General features: G+C 42.2%; 2 protein-coding genes across 14 annotated transcripts in view; one reads left to right on the top strand and one right to left on the bottom strand.

Annotated features, from left to right (window-relative positions):
* The window catches only part of Med12l (mediator complex subunit 12L), a 315356-nt gene that overhangs the window by 100794 nt on the left and 197098 nt on the right, over nt 1-17464 (bottom strand). The gene's annotated exons all lie outside the window — the stretch shown is intronic.
* On the top strand, nt 2492-5450 carry P2ry13 (purinergic receptor P2Y13). Its single transcript, NM_001002853.2, is given in 2 exon segments — nt 2492-2552; nt 2992-5450. A coding segment is annotated over 1 exon segment (1011 nt). The 5' UTR covers nt 2492-2552; nt 2992-2994; the 3' UTR covers nt 4006-5450.

Here is a 17464-nt window from a genome sequence, read left to right as displayed (position 1 = left end):
TGCATTTTGATTCTCATCTCTCAAATAAGGCTGGATTATATTGCTATTATGAGGACTGTGATAATATAGTTACCTATAATATCATAGCCATTTTGATTTTTGTTATTTTTGACTCTATTTTCTTAGTGCATATTATAATTCGAATTTTAAATTATTCCCACTTGGCAGGCCCCTAAATTCTGAGATTTTTCTTTACATGTTTTTTATTTGTTTTTTTGTTTGTTTGGTTGTTTGTTTTTAGTTCCTCCTTCCTGGCCTTCATGAACTAATAAGCCCTGTATTCCTGTGTTCTTCTTAGTTGACTTAGCAAGCTTGCATGACATCTCCAATGACAGGCATCATTGTAAGCATGTGCTGGATGTTCTTTTATCCCTAACTTTATGAAAAGGGTATTGTCATGTACTTCATAATAAGGAGAAGGCAAGTATTTCACAGTGAGTGCAAATAATTTCCCAAGTGACCAAAAACAGCAACAGGTGGACAAACGCTTGGCCCTAAGCCCTGCAGCTTTGAGATGGTACTTTCACACAGCCCCAGGGAGCAGCATACAGACAGGCCCTTCCAAAGGGAATATGTTTTCCAACAAATACCAGCATTACTGGGAGAAAGTAACATACTTACCAAAGGAAGCCCTTTGAAGCTCTCATTTTAAAAGAATGTGGTATGTTAGGGCCAGGAAGATAGCTCAGTGAGTAAAGACCAACCATGACCATGCAGAGTTCAATCCATGGAACCCACATTTTGGAAAGATAATTCATTAATGGAACAAAACACACACACTAGGTATTTCACAAACAAAAGAATGCACCTTTGTGACCCTAGAAATGGCCACTGCTGATCAGTTCCTCTTTTCAAAGTTTCCCACATTTGGCATTTTGAAATTTGGCCAAAACGTGATTTCTACTTCTCATATTATGAAATTATCCTGTACAGAATGTCCCTTGCTTAAAGTAAAACTTTCTAGACCTTCATTGTTATACTGGACTGAGAAATTTAAAATTGACTATGAAAGCTTAAAAAAAAAAAACCTATGCTTTAAAATTGATTTTACTAGGTTTTTATACTCTTGTGAAGCAAAAAGACATATATTTAAGTTAGAGGGCATTGCATCCATGAAATCCTAACATATTTTAGCCAAAGAGAAAACTTTTAAAATGTGCCACTCATTCCTTAGAGCTAACCAAACTTCCCAGGAACCACAGTACATTGCATTTTAAAATGTCCAAGGGTGGAATCAGTGTGCTCCAAATCCTCAACAAAGTAATTTAGGATTTTCTAGTTGGCCAAACCCTCAAGAGGGTCCACCTCTCCAATAAGCGCGTGGCAAGGACTGTGAAGTGAAACTCGCCACAGATAACCACACATTCTCCGTAAGAGCATCCAATTTCCTCTTTCTCTTCATCTGTCTGGCAGGGAAGCACACTGGCACACATGCTAACTTTCTGCACATGCCCTGAGATCTAAAAGGAAACAGTGTATCAATCTTAGCCCAGCACTGATTCAAAACTTCTTGAAGAGTGTTGATGGTTTCCCAAAAGGACTTCCTAAAAGTGTCACACTGTATCTTCACTCCAATTGTCAATTCAAAAAACCAAAGCAATGAGCTGCTTGCACTTTTAGTTTTCTCTGAAATGTCCAGGTTAGGCCATCCATCCCCCTCTCTTACGCTCCTAAGGAAGTAGATGAGGATTTCAAACTTGCTACATGAGGGAATGAGGGAATGAGGTGTATAGCTCTTAAAACATTTCTTTAAACCTAATACCAAAATAACACACAGGTCCAGGGATAGTAGTTATCACTTCTTAGGGAATGTTGACACATAATCTGTCACAGATCTGGGGATCACAAGACTAACAGCAATGTCTGAAGAAACAAAACAAAGTGAAACAGACAACAACAACAACAGCAAAAATAAAAACACTGTCCTTCAACATACAAACTCCTTGCAAGCCCAGGCTATAAGGGCACAGAAGATGATTTGATTTTCAAATCAAGATTTATCCTTCCACTTGGTTGTGATTTCATACTACTTTCCTCAACATTTTAACCCCTATTATTACATATGAGGTGTTCAATAAGGTCGCTGAATGTGAATAAGTAAAAGCAAACATTGGGGTTGGAGAAATAATTGGGCAGCTAAAAGCATGTTTCTGGTACCCACCTCAGTGGCTCACAATCACAATTCCCACGCCCAGGGAATCTAACACCTCTGGCCTCTGAGGGCACCTGAATGCATACTCACCCTTATACATATAATTTAATATAATAAAATATCCCAGATGTTAGGAGTGTGGCTGAGTGGAGGCGCCTGCTGAGCCAGTGAAAGCACTGGACTCGATACTCAGTGAACAAGATCAATAACTATACTGGCAAATGCTCTGAAGGTCTAGAGATAAAGAGGTTCTAGAAAATGTGGGTATTACAGAAGCCCGCAAGGGGAAATGAGGAAGGAGAACCAGTATAAGAAAGCAGAACCTTTACTTCACAAGCTATTCGGTGGTTGAGCTAATGACTGTCACAACTCATACAGCTGAGTGTCTTCCCAAACAAAGGTCAGTTTAATTTTTCTTATGAATTTGCTTGCTATTAAAGGTAGAATGTGGTTAATTTTTTTTTAAAATCTAAATGTAATATTCTGTAATAACAGGCTCTAAGCATAAGGTACTACATAACACATGACAAACTCCCCTGCACGAAGACATCTTAAATTGGGTTCCGTTATTGCCATGTAATGACTGGTGCTTGCTGTTTGGATTTCACAAGGGTGGACATTAACGGGATTTTAAAAAACAAAACCAAACTAAAGAAAAAAGAAAAAACAACGGGGGGGGGGGGGAACCAAAAAACTAAGCTACGTGTTCAAAAATTCTAGTCAAAGAATCCAATCTGCTGAGTTAAATAATAAGTTTGTTTTTACAAAAAAGTAGTCATTTGCCAACTCACGAGGACTCTTTGATTACCTCTCTTTGTGTGCATGTTTATGTGTAACAGCTGATGCTCGGGACGGTCAACACCACTGGGATGCAGGGCTTCAACAAGTCTGAGAGGTGCCCCAGGGACACTCGGATGACACAGCTGCTGTTCCCAGTGCTCTATACTGTGGTCTTCTTCACAGGCGTCCTGCTGAACACCCTGGCCCTCTGGGTGTTCATCCACATCCCCAGCAATTCCACCTTTATCATCTACCTCAAAAACACCCTGGTGGCAGACTTGATAATGACACTAATGCTCCCTTTCAAAATCCTTTCTGACTCACGCCTTGCGCCCTGGCAGCTCAGGGGTTTTGTGTGCACTTTCTCATCCGTGGTCTTTTACGAGACAATGTATGTCGGCATCATGATGCTGGGTCTCATCGCTTTTGACAGATTCCTCAAGATCGTCGTACCGTTTAGGAAAACTTTTGTGAAAAAGACTGCTTTCGCAAAAATAGTCTCCATTTCCATCTGGCTCCTGATGTTCCTCATCTCCCTGCCGAACATGATCTTGAACAAAGAGGCAACGGCATCAACCGTGAAGAAATGTGCGTCCCTAAAGAGTCCCCTGGGGCTGCTGTGGCATCAAGTAGTCAGTCACACATGCCAGTTCATTTTCTGGACTGTGTTTATTCTGATGCTTCTGTTTTACACGGTGATTGCCAAGAAGGTATACGACTCCTATAGGAAGTTTAAAAGTAGGGACAGCAAGCACAAGCGGCTGGAGGCGAAGGTATTTATCGTCATGGCTGTCTTCTTTGTCTGCTTTGCCCCGTTTCATTTTGTCAGAGTACCATACACCCACAGTCAAACCACCAACAAGACTGACTGTAGATTAGAAAACCAGCTGTTTCTTGCTAAAGAATCAACTCTCTTCCTGGCAACAACTAACATTTGTATGGACCCCTTAATATATATCATCTTGTGTAAGAAGTTCACCCGGAAGGTACCATGTATGAGATGGAGGACAAAGACAGCGGCGTCCAGCGATGAGCACCACAGCAGTCAGACAGACAACATCACCCTATCCTGACCACTTTGTCCCACAGGCTAATTTCACACATTTTTCTATGTGAGGATAGGTCTTCAAAAGGCCATTTACGTGGAGACTTCATTTAAGCATTACAGGAAAAAAAAGAGGGGAACAAACAGTTTCCTACATTTTATTATCCTCGTGTACGGAAAAGATTATGCCCATTTTAACCACATAGCTGTATTTGCAAGCAGGATGAATTAACATTAAGAGAACATGTAATAAAGCAAATGACCACTAGATGTCACCTTTTCAAGAACATTCGTGTAATTATGGAAACAGTTAATGGGAAACAGGTTTGCCTAAAAAAACCTCCCTTCTAGTTACCATCCCATGTTCTCACACACACACAAGTCCAAAAACATCATGCTGGGTTTTTATAGCCTTTAGAATGCAGACACTTACGGACAGAAACCAACAGACTTGTATATCCAGTGCCTGTACAGGAAAGGGTGGGGGCTGAAAGAGATACAGTCTGATCAAAATAAACCCAGGAATCTCAAAAGATTTCCTTCCTACAAGTGCAAAGGGTTGCTTCTGCATCTAAACAGAGCACCAGAAGAGAGGCACACGCGACAGGCAAAGCCAGTTTACAGCCATGTTCAATCTGAGATGGGGGACGAGGTGTCAATCATCTGCACCCTGTTGGGAAATAATTATTTCTCCCACTGTTTGTCTATATATTAGGGTCCTTGTTACACGTTGTCTTATACTGGTTGCTTTAATTCTTGACCACATCTCCCAAACACAGGGTTCTTAAAAAGACAGATAAATCATACATTTTTATTATCTTCCAAAGTTTCCCCCCCCCACATTCCCCCCAAAAATGGACTGCATATATCCCAAACAGGATGCACTCTACTAACTATGTATAGAACTGTGTATCTTTAGTGCATATAATCAATGGAACGGTAGGCCTGTGGTTAGTGTTATCCATGTGGGATGACTTTTTGAAGCCTGATTAATTTTATTTGGGCCCATTTACTTCCCTAGATTTCTTTACAGGTTATAAAAAAAAAAAAAAAGTGAAGTGTGTGGCTGATGTTGGCTTTTCTAGAGGACATGAGGACTCTTCCTCTAACTGGCCTGTAATAAGAAATCTAGGCTTCTCTCCTTCCGTGGCCTCAGAGACCACAGAGGCCAGGATTCTCTGGAATTCTTTGCTAACCGTGACCTCACGGACTCAAGTTTAATATGGCGTGCTTTGTCCTCACCCCACTGTCTGAGGAACCTGCCATTTGACTAACCTTATAAGTTCCTATCAGTTGGTGAAACTTAAAAGTTGCTGTCCTTTACTCCAGGTGACCTCACCTGTCCAACCTCCCCCTGTTCCTCCAGCTCATTCCTCATCTGTGTGACGTCATCCCTCAACTAGTTATCGCATTGATTTAGGATAATTCACTAAAGTATGCACTGTGCAATTAATAAATGTTTGCTAAAACAAATCAAAAGGAGCCTTTTTTTGGTAAAAGACGGGGTGTCACTATTCTTTTCTCATTGTCTTGGAACTCACAAAGATCCACCTGCCTCCGCCTCCCAAGTAGAGTGCCAGGATTAAATGCATACATCAAAGTACCCAGCCCAGATGGGCCTTATTTTATATAATGCACTGTACAAGCAAAAAGAAGGCAGCCAACTCCTACTGATTTATCATTAACAGAGTAGGCTTCCAGGGCAGGGAGTGTGGCTCAGTGGTAGAACCTGTGTTGGGCATATACAAGATCCTAGATTTGAGCCCCAGTACCCAGAAGAAAAAGTAAGATTTTTAAAATGCAAGCTTAAGTTCTTGAACTTTCTTTAGTTGCTTTCTGATAGTGTGTGTGCAACAGCTGAGGAGCAATGCCACCTACCTGAGCTAGGAAAGACTGCAAATGAAACGAGGAGACTAAACAGCCCAGTCCTTGAATTTCGAGGCTGCTGACATAATGCTTTAGTTTTCCAGTAACTGGGTAGATCAAACCTGTAACTACAGCATATTACAAATCCCAAAGCTCTCCTACAGATCGATTCCAAGTCTGTTAAATAAAACAGTGAAATCATTTGTATTATTACATAGTTCACTAAATCTATATACCATTACAGAGCGCAGGACAGTCACGGAAGGCCCTAGCACTGTGCTGCACATAAGTGTGTCTGAGCCGCACGTTAACTAGCAATCCACACTTGTAGTATAGCTTATCCAGCTTACCTCTGATGACAACTTCACAGACTTACCACTAATATACACACTTTTAAGAGAGATATTTCCAGACATAATTTCAAGAGTAAATCTGTGTTTCACTAGTTCAAAGACTTCCTTCCATTACAGTACTATAGTCAGAAGTGGACGGCCTAGTCAAGTGTTGTGGTACACACTTATGTAATCCCAGCACACCAACATCTTCCGTGTGGGTTTGGCCAATCACTTCTCCAGGTGCAAGTTTCTCTCAAAACAACAGCAACAAAAGCAAAGTGTCTGATCTATACAACAAAGTTGCCAGGAACCTAAAGAGGCCTTTTAGGCCTATCATCTTAAAGTTACATTCCCTCAGGGAACCTCTCAGCTCTCAAGGTAGATTCAAAACGCTAGAATATTTATGGAATGGCATGATATATAACCTGGCCATGAACAAGTAGGACGGAATGAAAAGAAAGAAGCGCTGAGCCTTCGGACGCTTGCTCTGCTCTGAGACAGAGTGCAGTACTCTGTAATCCTGCCTTCTTCAGCTCCCCCACAGGCCTGGGCTTAAATCTGAATGAGACCTTTTCTTAGTAAACTCCAGAGCTCCTTAAAAAAGCATAGCCCTCTTATGCGGTGTGTGAGCTGAAATCACAGCAAAATTGTGGGCTTTTGTCAAAAGCTAGGATATAATTATTTGCGCTGGATAATTAGGGTGAGGCCTCCATGCATCTTCTATGAGGGGAAACGATGGGAGTGTAATTACCACACAGGGAAACACTGTAGAGAAACCACAGGAAGTTACTCTACCATGGGAACGGGGGCGGGGCAGAGATGCAATGATGATTCTCAGTTCAGTGACAGGAGCCAGGATGACAATGAGAAAGTCACTGTACAGAGAGGAGCCCCACAGGTCAGTTCCCACACAGGTCAACAGGAGAGAGCACCCAGAACAGAGCAACATAGGCCACGCAGTGTCTGCTATCTAAGACAAAAAAGGATTTACAAGGTACCAGCCCTAGTTACTACAGAATTTACAAAGTGTCTGTAGGGTCTAGGGACAGACAGGAAGATTCTGAACTTCACACAGAGACCCAATATGCATAATAAAAGTAGAGGACACATGTGTTAGAAAGTTCACATGCTTTAGTGGTTGCCAGAATCGGCTGAGACCACCCTAAAACTCAGATTGCTGGACACGCCCCAGCAAGGCTCAGTTCAAGCTTCCAGGTGACACGGGTACCATGGGCTTTACCTGCACATTTAGGATCATGGCCCTAAGGATCTGGGAAGGCCCAGACTCGCCATTGAAACGGACTGGCAATCCGTGGGACACACATAATCCCACTTTCTAATTATAATAAGCTGAGGCAGGAGCATAACGTTGAGGACAGCTTGGTCTATAGAGAGAGTTACAAAGTTCAGGCCACCCTGAGTCACATAAAAACAGACTGACTTTCTGATTAATCTAAGATTAATCAACCAGAGACAAAGCAACATTGTTAGTAGGAGAGCAGGACAGCTACAAGGTGGCAGGAATAGGAATTGACTAACTGGGAAGATGATGCCTCTCTTAAGGGACATCAGCTATTTGATACTAAATGTTGACACTGTAGGCAACTCAGGTTGCTCGCTGGAAGCCATAGCAGTGGTAAAACCAGGAGTACTGAAAACAAGTGTGAACATATTAGGTAATGCTTCTTACTCGCCAGGCAGGTAGACAAAGCTGTCAACACATTCCATCATTTAGCAGTCCCAGGAACCCAATAAAGCACTCTCATTATTTTCCCTTTAGAGATGAAGTTGAGAAACTGAAAGACGAGGTCACCTGCATAAAATCACAGAGCTCAGCGTGGCTGGGGACCTAAGTTAGACTCTAGCTTTTAAGCCCATCTTAAATGACAATATTCTCGAAAAATGGCACAACTTCGGTTTCCTGATCTATGCCTTATATACTTTATAACTTCCACAGCAACTCCCACAACCCCTGCCTCTTCCAAAATAACATCATCATGTGTGGGCTACAGGCAGCCCAGGAAGTGCTAGCTGATAAGCTCAGACCCAAGTTAATGAGGGCCCCCCATTCCAGAACCTTCCCACCCTACTTCCCACTCCCATGCCCAATTGCCTGTGGTGTGCTAGCGCTGTGCTGCTGGACACTTTAAAAGGATCACTGTTCTCGTGCGTGCATGTGTCTGGATGTGTGTTTGCACTTGTGTGGGCACACAGGAATATGCATGTGGAGGCCTGATTTACTACAGAGCATCTTCCTTGTTCACTCTCCATAATCCATATTAGGGCAGGGTCTTTGCTGAGCCTAGAGCCTATCACTCAAGCTACTCGGGCAGCCAACTCCTGTGCTCTGGGATTAAGCAGACCACCATGCTTACCTGGCTTTTATGAGGGTACCGGAGCTACAAAGGCTTGCTTTACCAGGAGCCATCCCCTTGCCCTCTCCTCCCCTTTGTAACTATCACTATATCCTTAAAGCAGAGGCTATGAGTTTGCCTGATGGTAAAAGGAAATAAGAAAGCAAAAGTGCAGAGAGGACAGATATTGTGCCACTGGTGTGCAGTTCCCTGGTGGCAAATATGGATAGAGCTCATCCTGACACCCAGACAAGTGGCCTCAAGACCAGAACCTGAACTGCTCTGCACACATCACAGGAGGGCAAGCAGGACTCCAAGGAGACTGACATCAACCTGTCTGGTGAATGGTGAAACAGTGGCCCCTAGGAAGGAAAAGGGGAGAAGTCTCCATGTAAATGAGTTTCATCACCCTTGGAAGAAGATAGGGTCTATCTCAGCACCCTGATCTACCCTGTGCTAGCCGGCGTTCCACCAGTTGAGTTCCTGAGGGAAATGAAAGTCCCAAATTGGATTCACATGCTCACTAGGTCAGTCTTCCTGTATGTGCTGGGCTCACGGCTGATCTCTGAGGCTGCACCCAGGTAAGGAATGCAAACCACAGTGAGTGGGAGGTGCTGTGTGAGACATGGTTATCAAACCACAGAAGTTTGGAGGTTTGAAAAGACTAATTTCAAAGAGAGGGGTTAAAGAAGGGCTCAGAGGAGATGAGCTTTTGAACTAGAATTTGAAGGGAAATGAAACATTTAGAAGAGAATGTTATGCAGCACACAGGATTACCAGCGACCCCAGGAGGGGATACAAGCATGCAGACTGCAATCCCACAGTGTGTCGATGCACAAAGTGAGCAGCAGGAAGCTCAGGACCCAGCCTCAGAGCATGTCCTAGGCATCTGGACTTCTCTAATGAGCCACTGAAGCTTCTGAGACGTAGAACCACACGGTATGGGCTGTGTTTCTGGAAAAAAAATTATGCATCTTGAAGACTCTCAATTTAATTGAAAGAGCCACGGAGACTAGGAGGTCCTCTAGGAGGCTGTGCAGGCCTGAGCAGGAAAGAGACAGATCCTTGACAATTAGATCAGGGAAGAACCACAGATAATGATAAAAGATGGCCAAATTTTAGCTTTTTTCTCACCTTCCTGAGCAGAAACAAAACCATAGTGAGCTTTTCCTCCAGACAACAGGGGCCCTACTGAGGCTGACCAATCCAAGCTGGTCAGATACTTCAAAACCAGTGCTATCACCACTGCTCCCATTTCTTTTGTCTACATTGACCAACCCAAAGTTAGGGGAAGGGATCCATTCCGGGCCACCCCAACCACTTAAAATCCCAACCCTTTGAAGAAGAATAGATTTCTGGTCCCAATTCTTCCCCTGCAGCTTTGCTGTGAGTGTGTGTATACGTGTGTGTGTATACGTGTGTGTGTGTGTGTGTGTGTGTGTGTGTGTGTGTGATTTTTAATAAAGTCTGTTACCTATTGCTGTCTGTCATGTCCAAGCTTTTTCCCTGCCTCCTAACTCAACTGAGTTGTTAGACAAACCAAACTCCATTCAGCCCCCTACATGGCAGCACATGGCCTGGAGTCATTTTCAAGGGGATAAGTTGTGAGTTCCTAATCCAAGCTTACTTAGGGAATTCTGTATACAGTATGTTTATGATTAATGTATAAAACATATCCTCAAGGAGTTTACTGTAAGTATAGCATCCTCCTTCAACAGAAGAGTCTATAGAGACCCTTAGACTGGATGAAGTGCCGAGTCATGAAGAAAGGCAAATTGCATATTTGGGCGGGGGGGGGTCCTCAAACTCAGTTGTCAAGAGGAATCAAGTCAAGAAGCCAAGACAGAAAAGACAAAATGTGGACAAAGGTTCTGAACACAGGGCCAGACTAATCCTGCCAAGAGTTTTTCTGAGACAGGAAGAGAGATTAAGGATCAGATAACCTAAGAGGTCATGTTGCACAGAGCAAACAGGAGAAGAGGAACAGAGGATGAACTGGGGTTGGGGTGTAGAGAGTCCAAAGTACTGGACGACATTAAAGAAGGAAGTGACAGTCACCAAAATCATACTGTCTGAGGAGGTCAAGGTAACTGAAAGGAGGCAGGTAGCACGGCGGTGCTCCAGTTTGTGAATGGGGGGAAGTGAGGGCAGACAAGTAAACTCTCCTCTTTCCAGAAGGGATAACTCCATTTAAGAGATTCAGAGGGACTACAGACCACAAGAAGTAACAAGCAGAGCACTGATGAGATGGTAGGATTTGGCCTTCTAATTGCCCTGTCCACCTGCCTGGCATGACTGCACACAAGCTTTCCTCTGGCTATCACACTATTGAGAATGAATCTCAAGGGATTAGAACTTCTCTAGGAGAATACTGCTGGGAGGGGAAATAGCTAGAGCCTTGACTACATCAAAAGGGGAAACTTGTCACCAAGAGAAAGATATTCAAATTGTTAATGACCTTGCAGGAGAGATTCATCTTGCAGAGCAGACAGACCCACCTTGCCGGATAGACTCACCCCGCAGGAGAGACATGGAGCAGAGGCAAGCAAGGGACCACACCTTGACAGATTATGTAGTAAATGTTTCTCTTGCTTCTACGTAGACCCTACTCTCATGCCAAGAATCTAGAGAAATCCTGAAGACAGACTTGAAAGGGTCAATGGATCTCTCTCGTCCCTCTTCCAAATGTGGCCCCATATCAAACAAATCTCCCTTTTCTGCTACTCACTATTAATCTGACTCCTTTAATTGGCTTACTGAGGGCAGGCAGCCAATCCTGGTTTGTTGGGGCTCAGGCTATGAGCCCTAAGTCTAGCAACAACCTTGGGCAACAGAAGCGGCCTAGTCACATGATAGTTATGCCACCATTAGAGGGATCCGTGTTATTACCTGAGTCCTGACTGCTTTGCCCCATTCTCAGAAGTATCTGCAGAAAAAGAGGTTGAGCAAGGGAAGCTAGGGAGGAAAGAGAAAGGGAAGTGTCAGAACGCAGACAAAAAATAGGACAGAAGTTAAAACAGTAAACGAGTAATAAGAGGAAGACAGTAGTAGGAATAAGAAAGAGACAGAAACCCCAGTTTAAGACTTCAAGTACGTATCTAATTCTGCTTTGGAAAAAAAGTATATTTTACTCATCATTCAAACTTCTCCTAATCCAATAAAAAGACCTCAAACTGCCAAACATAATACCCTGAGGCTTAGGACTAGAATGCTGTGCATGTGCTTACAAGGTGAGTTGTTTGTATTCGGTTTTACTCGGAATTATCTCTCGCAAGCAAATCCACACTATATATGTCCGAATGAATACCTTCATATCTTTTTTTGATGTTGAACTTCCTAACTGTCAAGAAAGATACAAAGAGTGCTTCAAGACTCCCTGGCTCACCACTAAAAGAGAAACTGGAGCTTCCTGAAGGCAGCTAGAAAGCTAAAGGGATAGCCTAACTCCCCTTTGAGGGAGGGTCTTCACCTTTTAATCATCTCACGCTCCCAAGCAGAAAGACATACCTACCTTCCCCATTTATTCCAGCTATCACACCTATGCCTTCTATCAGGAAAAAATGGAAGACCAACCAAATTTTAAACCACATGGTAACTCTCCTGTATACATTATCTTACTCCAGTTATAGCATCTTCATGCTTAAGAACGCATTGAGGCTAAAGAACTAGCCCAAGTATAAAATGCTGTGAAACAGACACCAGGATCCAAACTGGGCTTGACCTGATCCCAGTTACCAGTTTTGTCACAGCCCAACATTAAAGCAAGGCACACAGCCGAGAGACAGACAGGATGCCAGACCTAGAAGAGGTTACAAGAGGAGGACGAGAGCAGACTTGGCTATCTCCAGACTCAATCTCCAAAGCTTCTGTCCCCTTTAATCAACCACTAGGAAGGATGTTCTCATACCAGAAAAGGTTAGAGCTTTTTGAAGACCTGATACACGCAAGTCACTTCAAGCGACAGATTAAACACAGTAATTTAGGCATAGGGACCCAAAGATACCAATCTGGCCTAAGGAATATTAAAGGGTTTGCGATAATTACATACAGCGCAAATGCACAGCTTCTAGACATGAAGTGCAGAATAACCTTCTATACGGAAACAAACAGGAAGATTGTCTGAGGCTTTCGCTACAATCCTTGCTCCATGTTCTGACTGTATGGAAAGGACATGGCTATTCAGTACACATCACTTAGCTGGGTATGTCGAGTCATGCCTCTGGTCCCAGCACTTCAAAGACTGAGGCAGGGGAATTGCCATAAATTCAGGGCCAGACTAGGGCAAACAGGAAGACTCCAGCTAAACAACAAACAAACAAACCCAAAGGGACCAAGACCTGTCACCTGAACCTGAGCTCACTTTCTTCCTTGCTGTCTGTGTCAGTGGGCTATTATCCAAAGGACTACCAGTATGTTTATATGCACATTTTCCTTGAGAAGGAACTGGATATACTGGAAGTCACAGTGATGGAGAAAAGGATCTTGTTGCAAACCACTGTGCCTTCTAACACTATAACAGAGAGCACTTTCCCAGGTTGACAGCGAGGATCAGAAACTAGGAATGGAGGAAGGAGATCATGCTATGACACAAGCCACATGTTCAGTGTCCCACACAGAGATTTACAGGGTTGGGAGGAGGCTCACATCGGAAATGAGAGAAATCTCATCAATAGTGTTATTGACGCGATCTTCTCTCCTTGAGTGTCTGTATCTCATTAAGAATTTATCATGGAAAAGTAATCTTTAACCTGTGATTAAACTAGGATCATCATTTTGTGGATGTTAAAACTCAACTGAACTCACTCAATTAGGTAATCTATAAGTATCTCTTTGCTCAAGAGCCACTGGATGGATCCAGCTAAACAGAGGGTGCCAACTTCCCTCTACAAAGAGGATTAAAGAAAATGTAAAAATGAAGATTAAAGAATAAGAGTCAAAAATCCAAGTAAAGTACAATGTCGATTAGATTCCACAAAAATATTAAGATAATACTGAGTACTGAATTTAATGCACAGAGCATTTCCACGTACTGTTTTAGCCTTAGTACCATAACCAATAATAATGTAACAATTCTTTAAAAAGAATATCATTAGGCCAGTTAGATGGCTCAGTAGGTAAGAGTGCTTGTTGCCAGAGCTGAAGACCTGAATTTGATCCCACCGTCCCATGGTGGGAAGAAAGAATTCTCTGGCAAGGTATCCTCTGACCTGGGCATGTACACCATGGCATGCAAAAAAGCAAACACATACATACACAAAAATAGATCAACTTAAAATGTTATCTTTGGGGAAATACATGCATAAGCAGTTAAAGGTATTAAGTTGTTATAAAGACTACAACTTTAAACTCATCACCCCCAGTAATGCATGCAATGATTTGTGTGCATGTGTGTAGTCTGTATATAGAAGTGTTTAGCAACTTGGAAATTTAGATGAAATACAGTAAAATTACTCTTTCAACTTGCATAAGGAGGTGTGTGTGTGTGGGGGGGGGGGTTGCCCAGTCATCAAAGTGCTTACATTCTGAGTTTACATCTCTAGCTCCCACATAAAAGGGCGTGTGCTGGGGAGTCAGAGACGGCAGGTTCTCTGTCCAGGTTCAGTGGAAGACTCTGCCTCAAAAAGTAAGGTAGCAGATACCTAATGGTGAGCTACGGTCACAGACACATAGCCACACATGGCCACGATGTAAGAAGCCATTAAAGTCATTACCAATGCTAAAACATTGTGTGCAATGGGGAGGATAAATGAGATTCCTCAGCAAGTAAAGTTGCTTTTCACTGAACCCGATGACAGGAGGTTTTAGCCCTGGGACCCACGATAAAAGGACAGAAATGACTCCCATAGTTTCTTTCTCTACCACCTAAAAATAAAATATAATTTTGAAGGATTTTTTAATGATCTATTTTTAATCATTCAAGACACACACACACATACACACACACACACACACACACACACGCATGCCGCACGCACCCAACCCTACCTACCTACCTATAATAAAAATGAATTTGCTAAAAGAGCTCCCAGCATGTTACTGAAGTAGTAAGATAATTATTGCTATAATTTCTCCTGAGGATTTATGAAATGTAAGGCTTGTTATAAAATTAAGTAGAAAAAAAAAACCCTAAAAACTAAAAAACGGGTTTACCATGCCATGAAAGGTATGGAAGGTATGGACTAGCTGCTAGCTGCTCTTTCCATCAAAGCCCATTTGATTCATTCGGGTCTGAACATGTATGATTTCCTTTTCTGAATGTTAGGAAAGACTGGCTTTAACAGGTTCTAACTTGAGAGTAGAGCACACAACACTTTTAAGACTAATGTAATGCACAAAGATTATCTCATGTTAACCTATTCATTACCAGGCTTAATTTCCATCACCAGTCAAAGACGTGTGGGAATGCTATCCCCGAACAGGCGGTCTGCTTACACTCTGAGGAAGGAGGCCTATCCTACCCAAGCACACACTGAGATGAAACACGTCCTGTTCCTCCTGAACAGGCAACACATACACACGTGATTCAGTACCCATGCAAAAACAGAAAAAGGAGGTGTGTGGGTAACTGTGCTTTGTGGTGTGGTGTGGTGTGGTGTGTGTGTGTGTGTGTGTGTGTGTGTGTGTGTGTGTGTGTGTGTGTATGTGTGTCTGTGTGTCTGTGTGTCTGTGTCTGTGTGTTTCAGAGAGTCTCTCTCTCTCTCTCTCTCTCTCTCTCTCTCTCTCTCTCTCTCTCCCCCCCTCTCTCTCTGTGGGGTGGGGATGTGGGGTGGGGGTGAGTGTGGGTGTGTGTGTATGAATGACTTGTTGGTCCAAATAACCCAGGTAATAAATGTCATTAATTTGGAGAATACAGCAGAACTTGTTAATCTTGTAACAGAAGCCCACCAAATACATGTCCCAATATATGGCTTATCATGATTTCAGACAGAACTGAGAAAATGGAGTGAACAGAAGCTTTTAAGATTCAGCAGTTGACTGCTGTCCTGGCAATAAGATTTCAAATCATGAATAGCTCATTGTTTATCATTTACAGATCATGGTGCGAGAGTTTGTTTTAAAAATGCACCAGTGTCCCCAAACAAGGTCTACATGGTACAAAACCTCCCCTAGCTGAAACTGCTGGGAACTGGCTTTGAATGCCATAGGCGAGCTCCAAGTGTGCAGAGGCTCAAGTCTAAGTGAAGGGCTGCTGGAAAGTTATAGAAGACTAAGCCATTATTAAACGGGCTAATTTATTCAGAGGCTTTTCCTAAGACTAGCCTCTACTCACTGTAACATCCCTCCTTAAGCAGAAGGAAAGTGTCAACCTGTGCTCCTGTGGTTTTTGTTTTGTACCATTTTCTTTTTAAACATGGATCTGTGTTCCTTTGCTTTTGGTTTTGTTTTCGAAACATAGATTAACAATACAAATTTGGTAATTTGCCACATTTATTTTCCTATAAAACACAGAAGGAAGACCTAAAAACATATGAGGTATACATAATTCAAATGCAGGTTTAAATCTGTGACAGATTTACCAACTTAAAAAATATCTCTCCAAGATATTTTTATTTCTCTTCATCCGTGATAATAGGTTTTTCGTTAACTTAGTTAATTATTCTCATAAAAGTGCATCACATTGATTTATTCTGGGCATATCTGAGAGCAGGGAAGTACACGTCAAAGTTCATATATGACGGACAATTTAGAAGAGTCAGTCTCTCCTTCCACTGCATGGGCACTGACGCTCAAACTCAGGTAACTACCAACCTTGGTGGCAGCCTTTACCCAGGGAGCTCTCTTTTGGGACAGCAAAACATTTATTCATTTGTTTAAACATTACATGTTTACTTGTTTATTTTTGTTTGTTTTGCTGTTGTTATTGCTGCTGCTGTTGTTTGAGACGGGGTCTTCCTACATAGCTCTGGTTGTGTAGGAGCTCGCTGTACAGATCGGACTGGCTGAAACTCACAGAGATCCACCTGCCTCTGTCTCCCAAGTGCTGGGATTAAAGCTATCATGACAGGCTAACATTGAAGTTTTCATCTGAAAGTTTTGGAATTATTCACAAATTAAATTTTATTCTGATAATATAAATTTGTCATTGCTTAAAAAATATGCGCCAAGTAAGACAGCGAATACTTGCAGTCCTAACGCGCAGGAGAATCGTGAAGCCGAGCTGAGCTTCATAGGAACTGAAGGTCAAGTGTAACAAATGGACATCCTACCTTAGAAATAAACCACAAGTAAAAAATATACGAAGCACATGTTTGGATTTTATTTACTTTTTCTATTTATCTATTTTGGAGACAGCACTTTACCATATATCCCTGGCTGGTCTGGAACTCACTATATAGACCAGGCTGGCTTCAGACTCTAGACATACACCTGTCTCTGCCCCCAGAATGCTGTGATAAAAGCCTGCGCCATCACACCCAGTCCACAAAAAGTAATTTTATGGAATTATCTTTGGTGAGAGAATGTCATTCAAGACAGTCAGTGCACCTCTCCTCTAAGATCAATTTAAAATATTTTGAATATTTGTGTGTGTGTGTGTGTGTGTGTGTAAAAACAGGTCGGCAGATTTTATTAAGAGATTACAGGTTTTCAAAGTTAACAATTTACAAAGGCATTTAGTTTCACTCAAATAATATCTATCCAATAGTGGTTTTGAAGGATTTCCTTTTAATAAATTATATTCTTGGGCTGTCATGATGGCTCAGCAGGTAAAGGCAATAACTTTTGAGCCTGAAAAGCATGTTAGTATGCACACATTGTACATCACACACACACATACACTCACACACATACATTTGAGGGTGTGTGTATATGTGTGTATGTGCACGTGTGTGTGCAAATATATGTATATGTATTCTTATTTCTCTTAATGGTGATTTAGCCAGCAAGTGGTGATAAAATACATTATCTTCTAAATAACATTAGAAAACCTAAT

Source organism: Rattus norvegicus, chromosome 2 (assembly GCF_021556685.1).
Source record: "Rattus norvegicus strain SHRSP/BbbUtx chromosome 2, alternate assembly SHRSP_T2T, whole genome shotgun sequence".
Lineage (NCBI taxonomy): Eukaryota > Metazoa > Chordata > Mammalia > Rodentia > Muridae > Rattus > Rattus norvegicus.
Note: the sequence above shows the minus strand (reverse complement) of the source record. Positions and strands in the feature narration are given on the sequence as shown.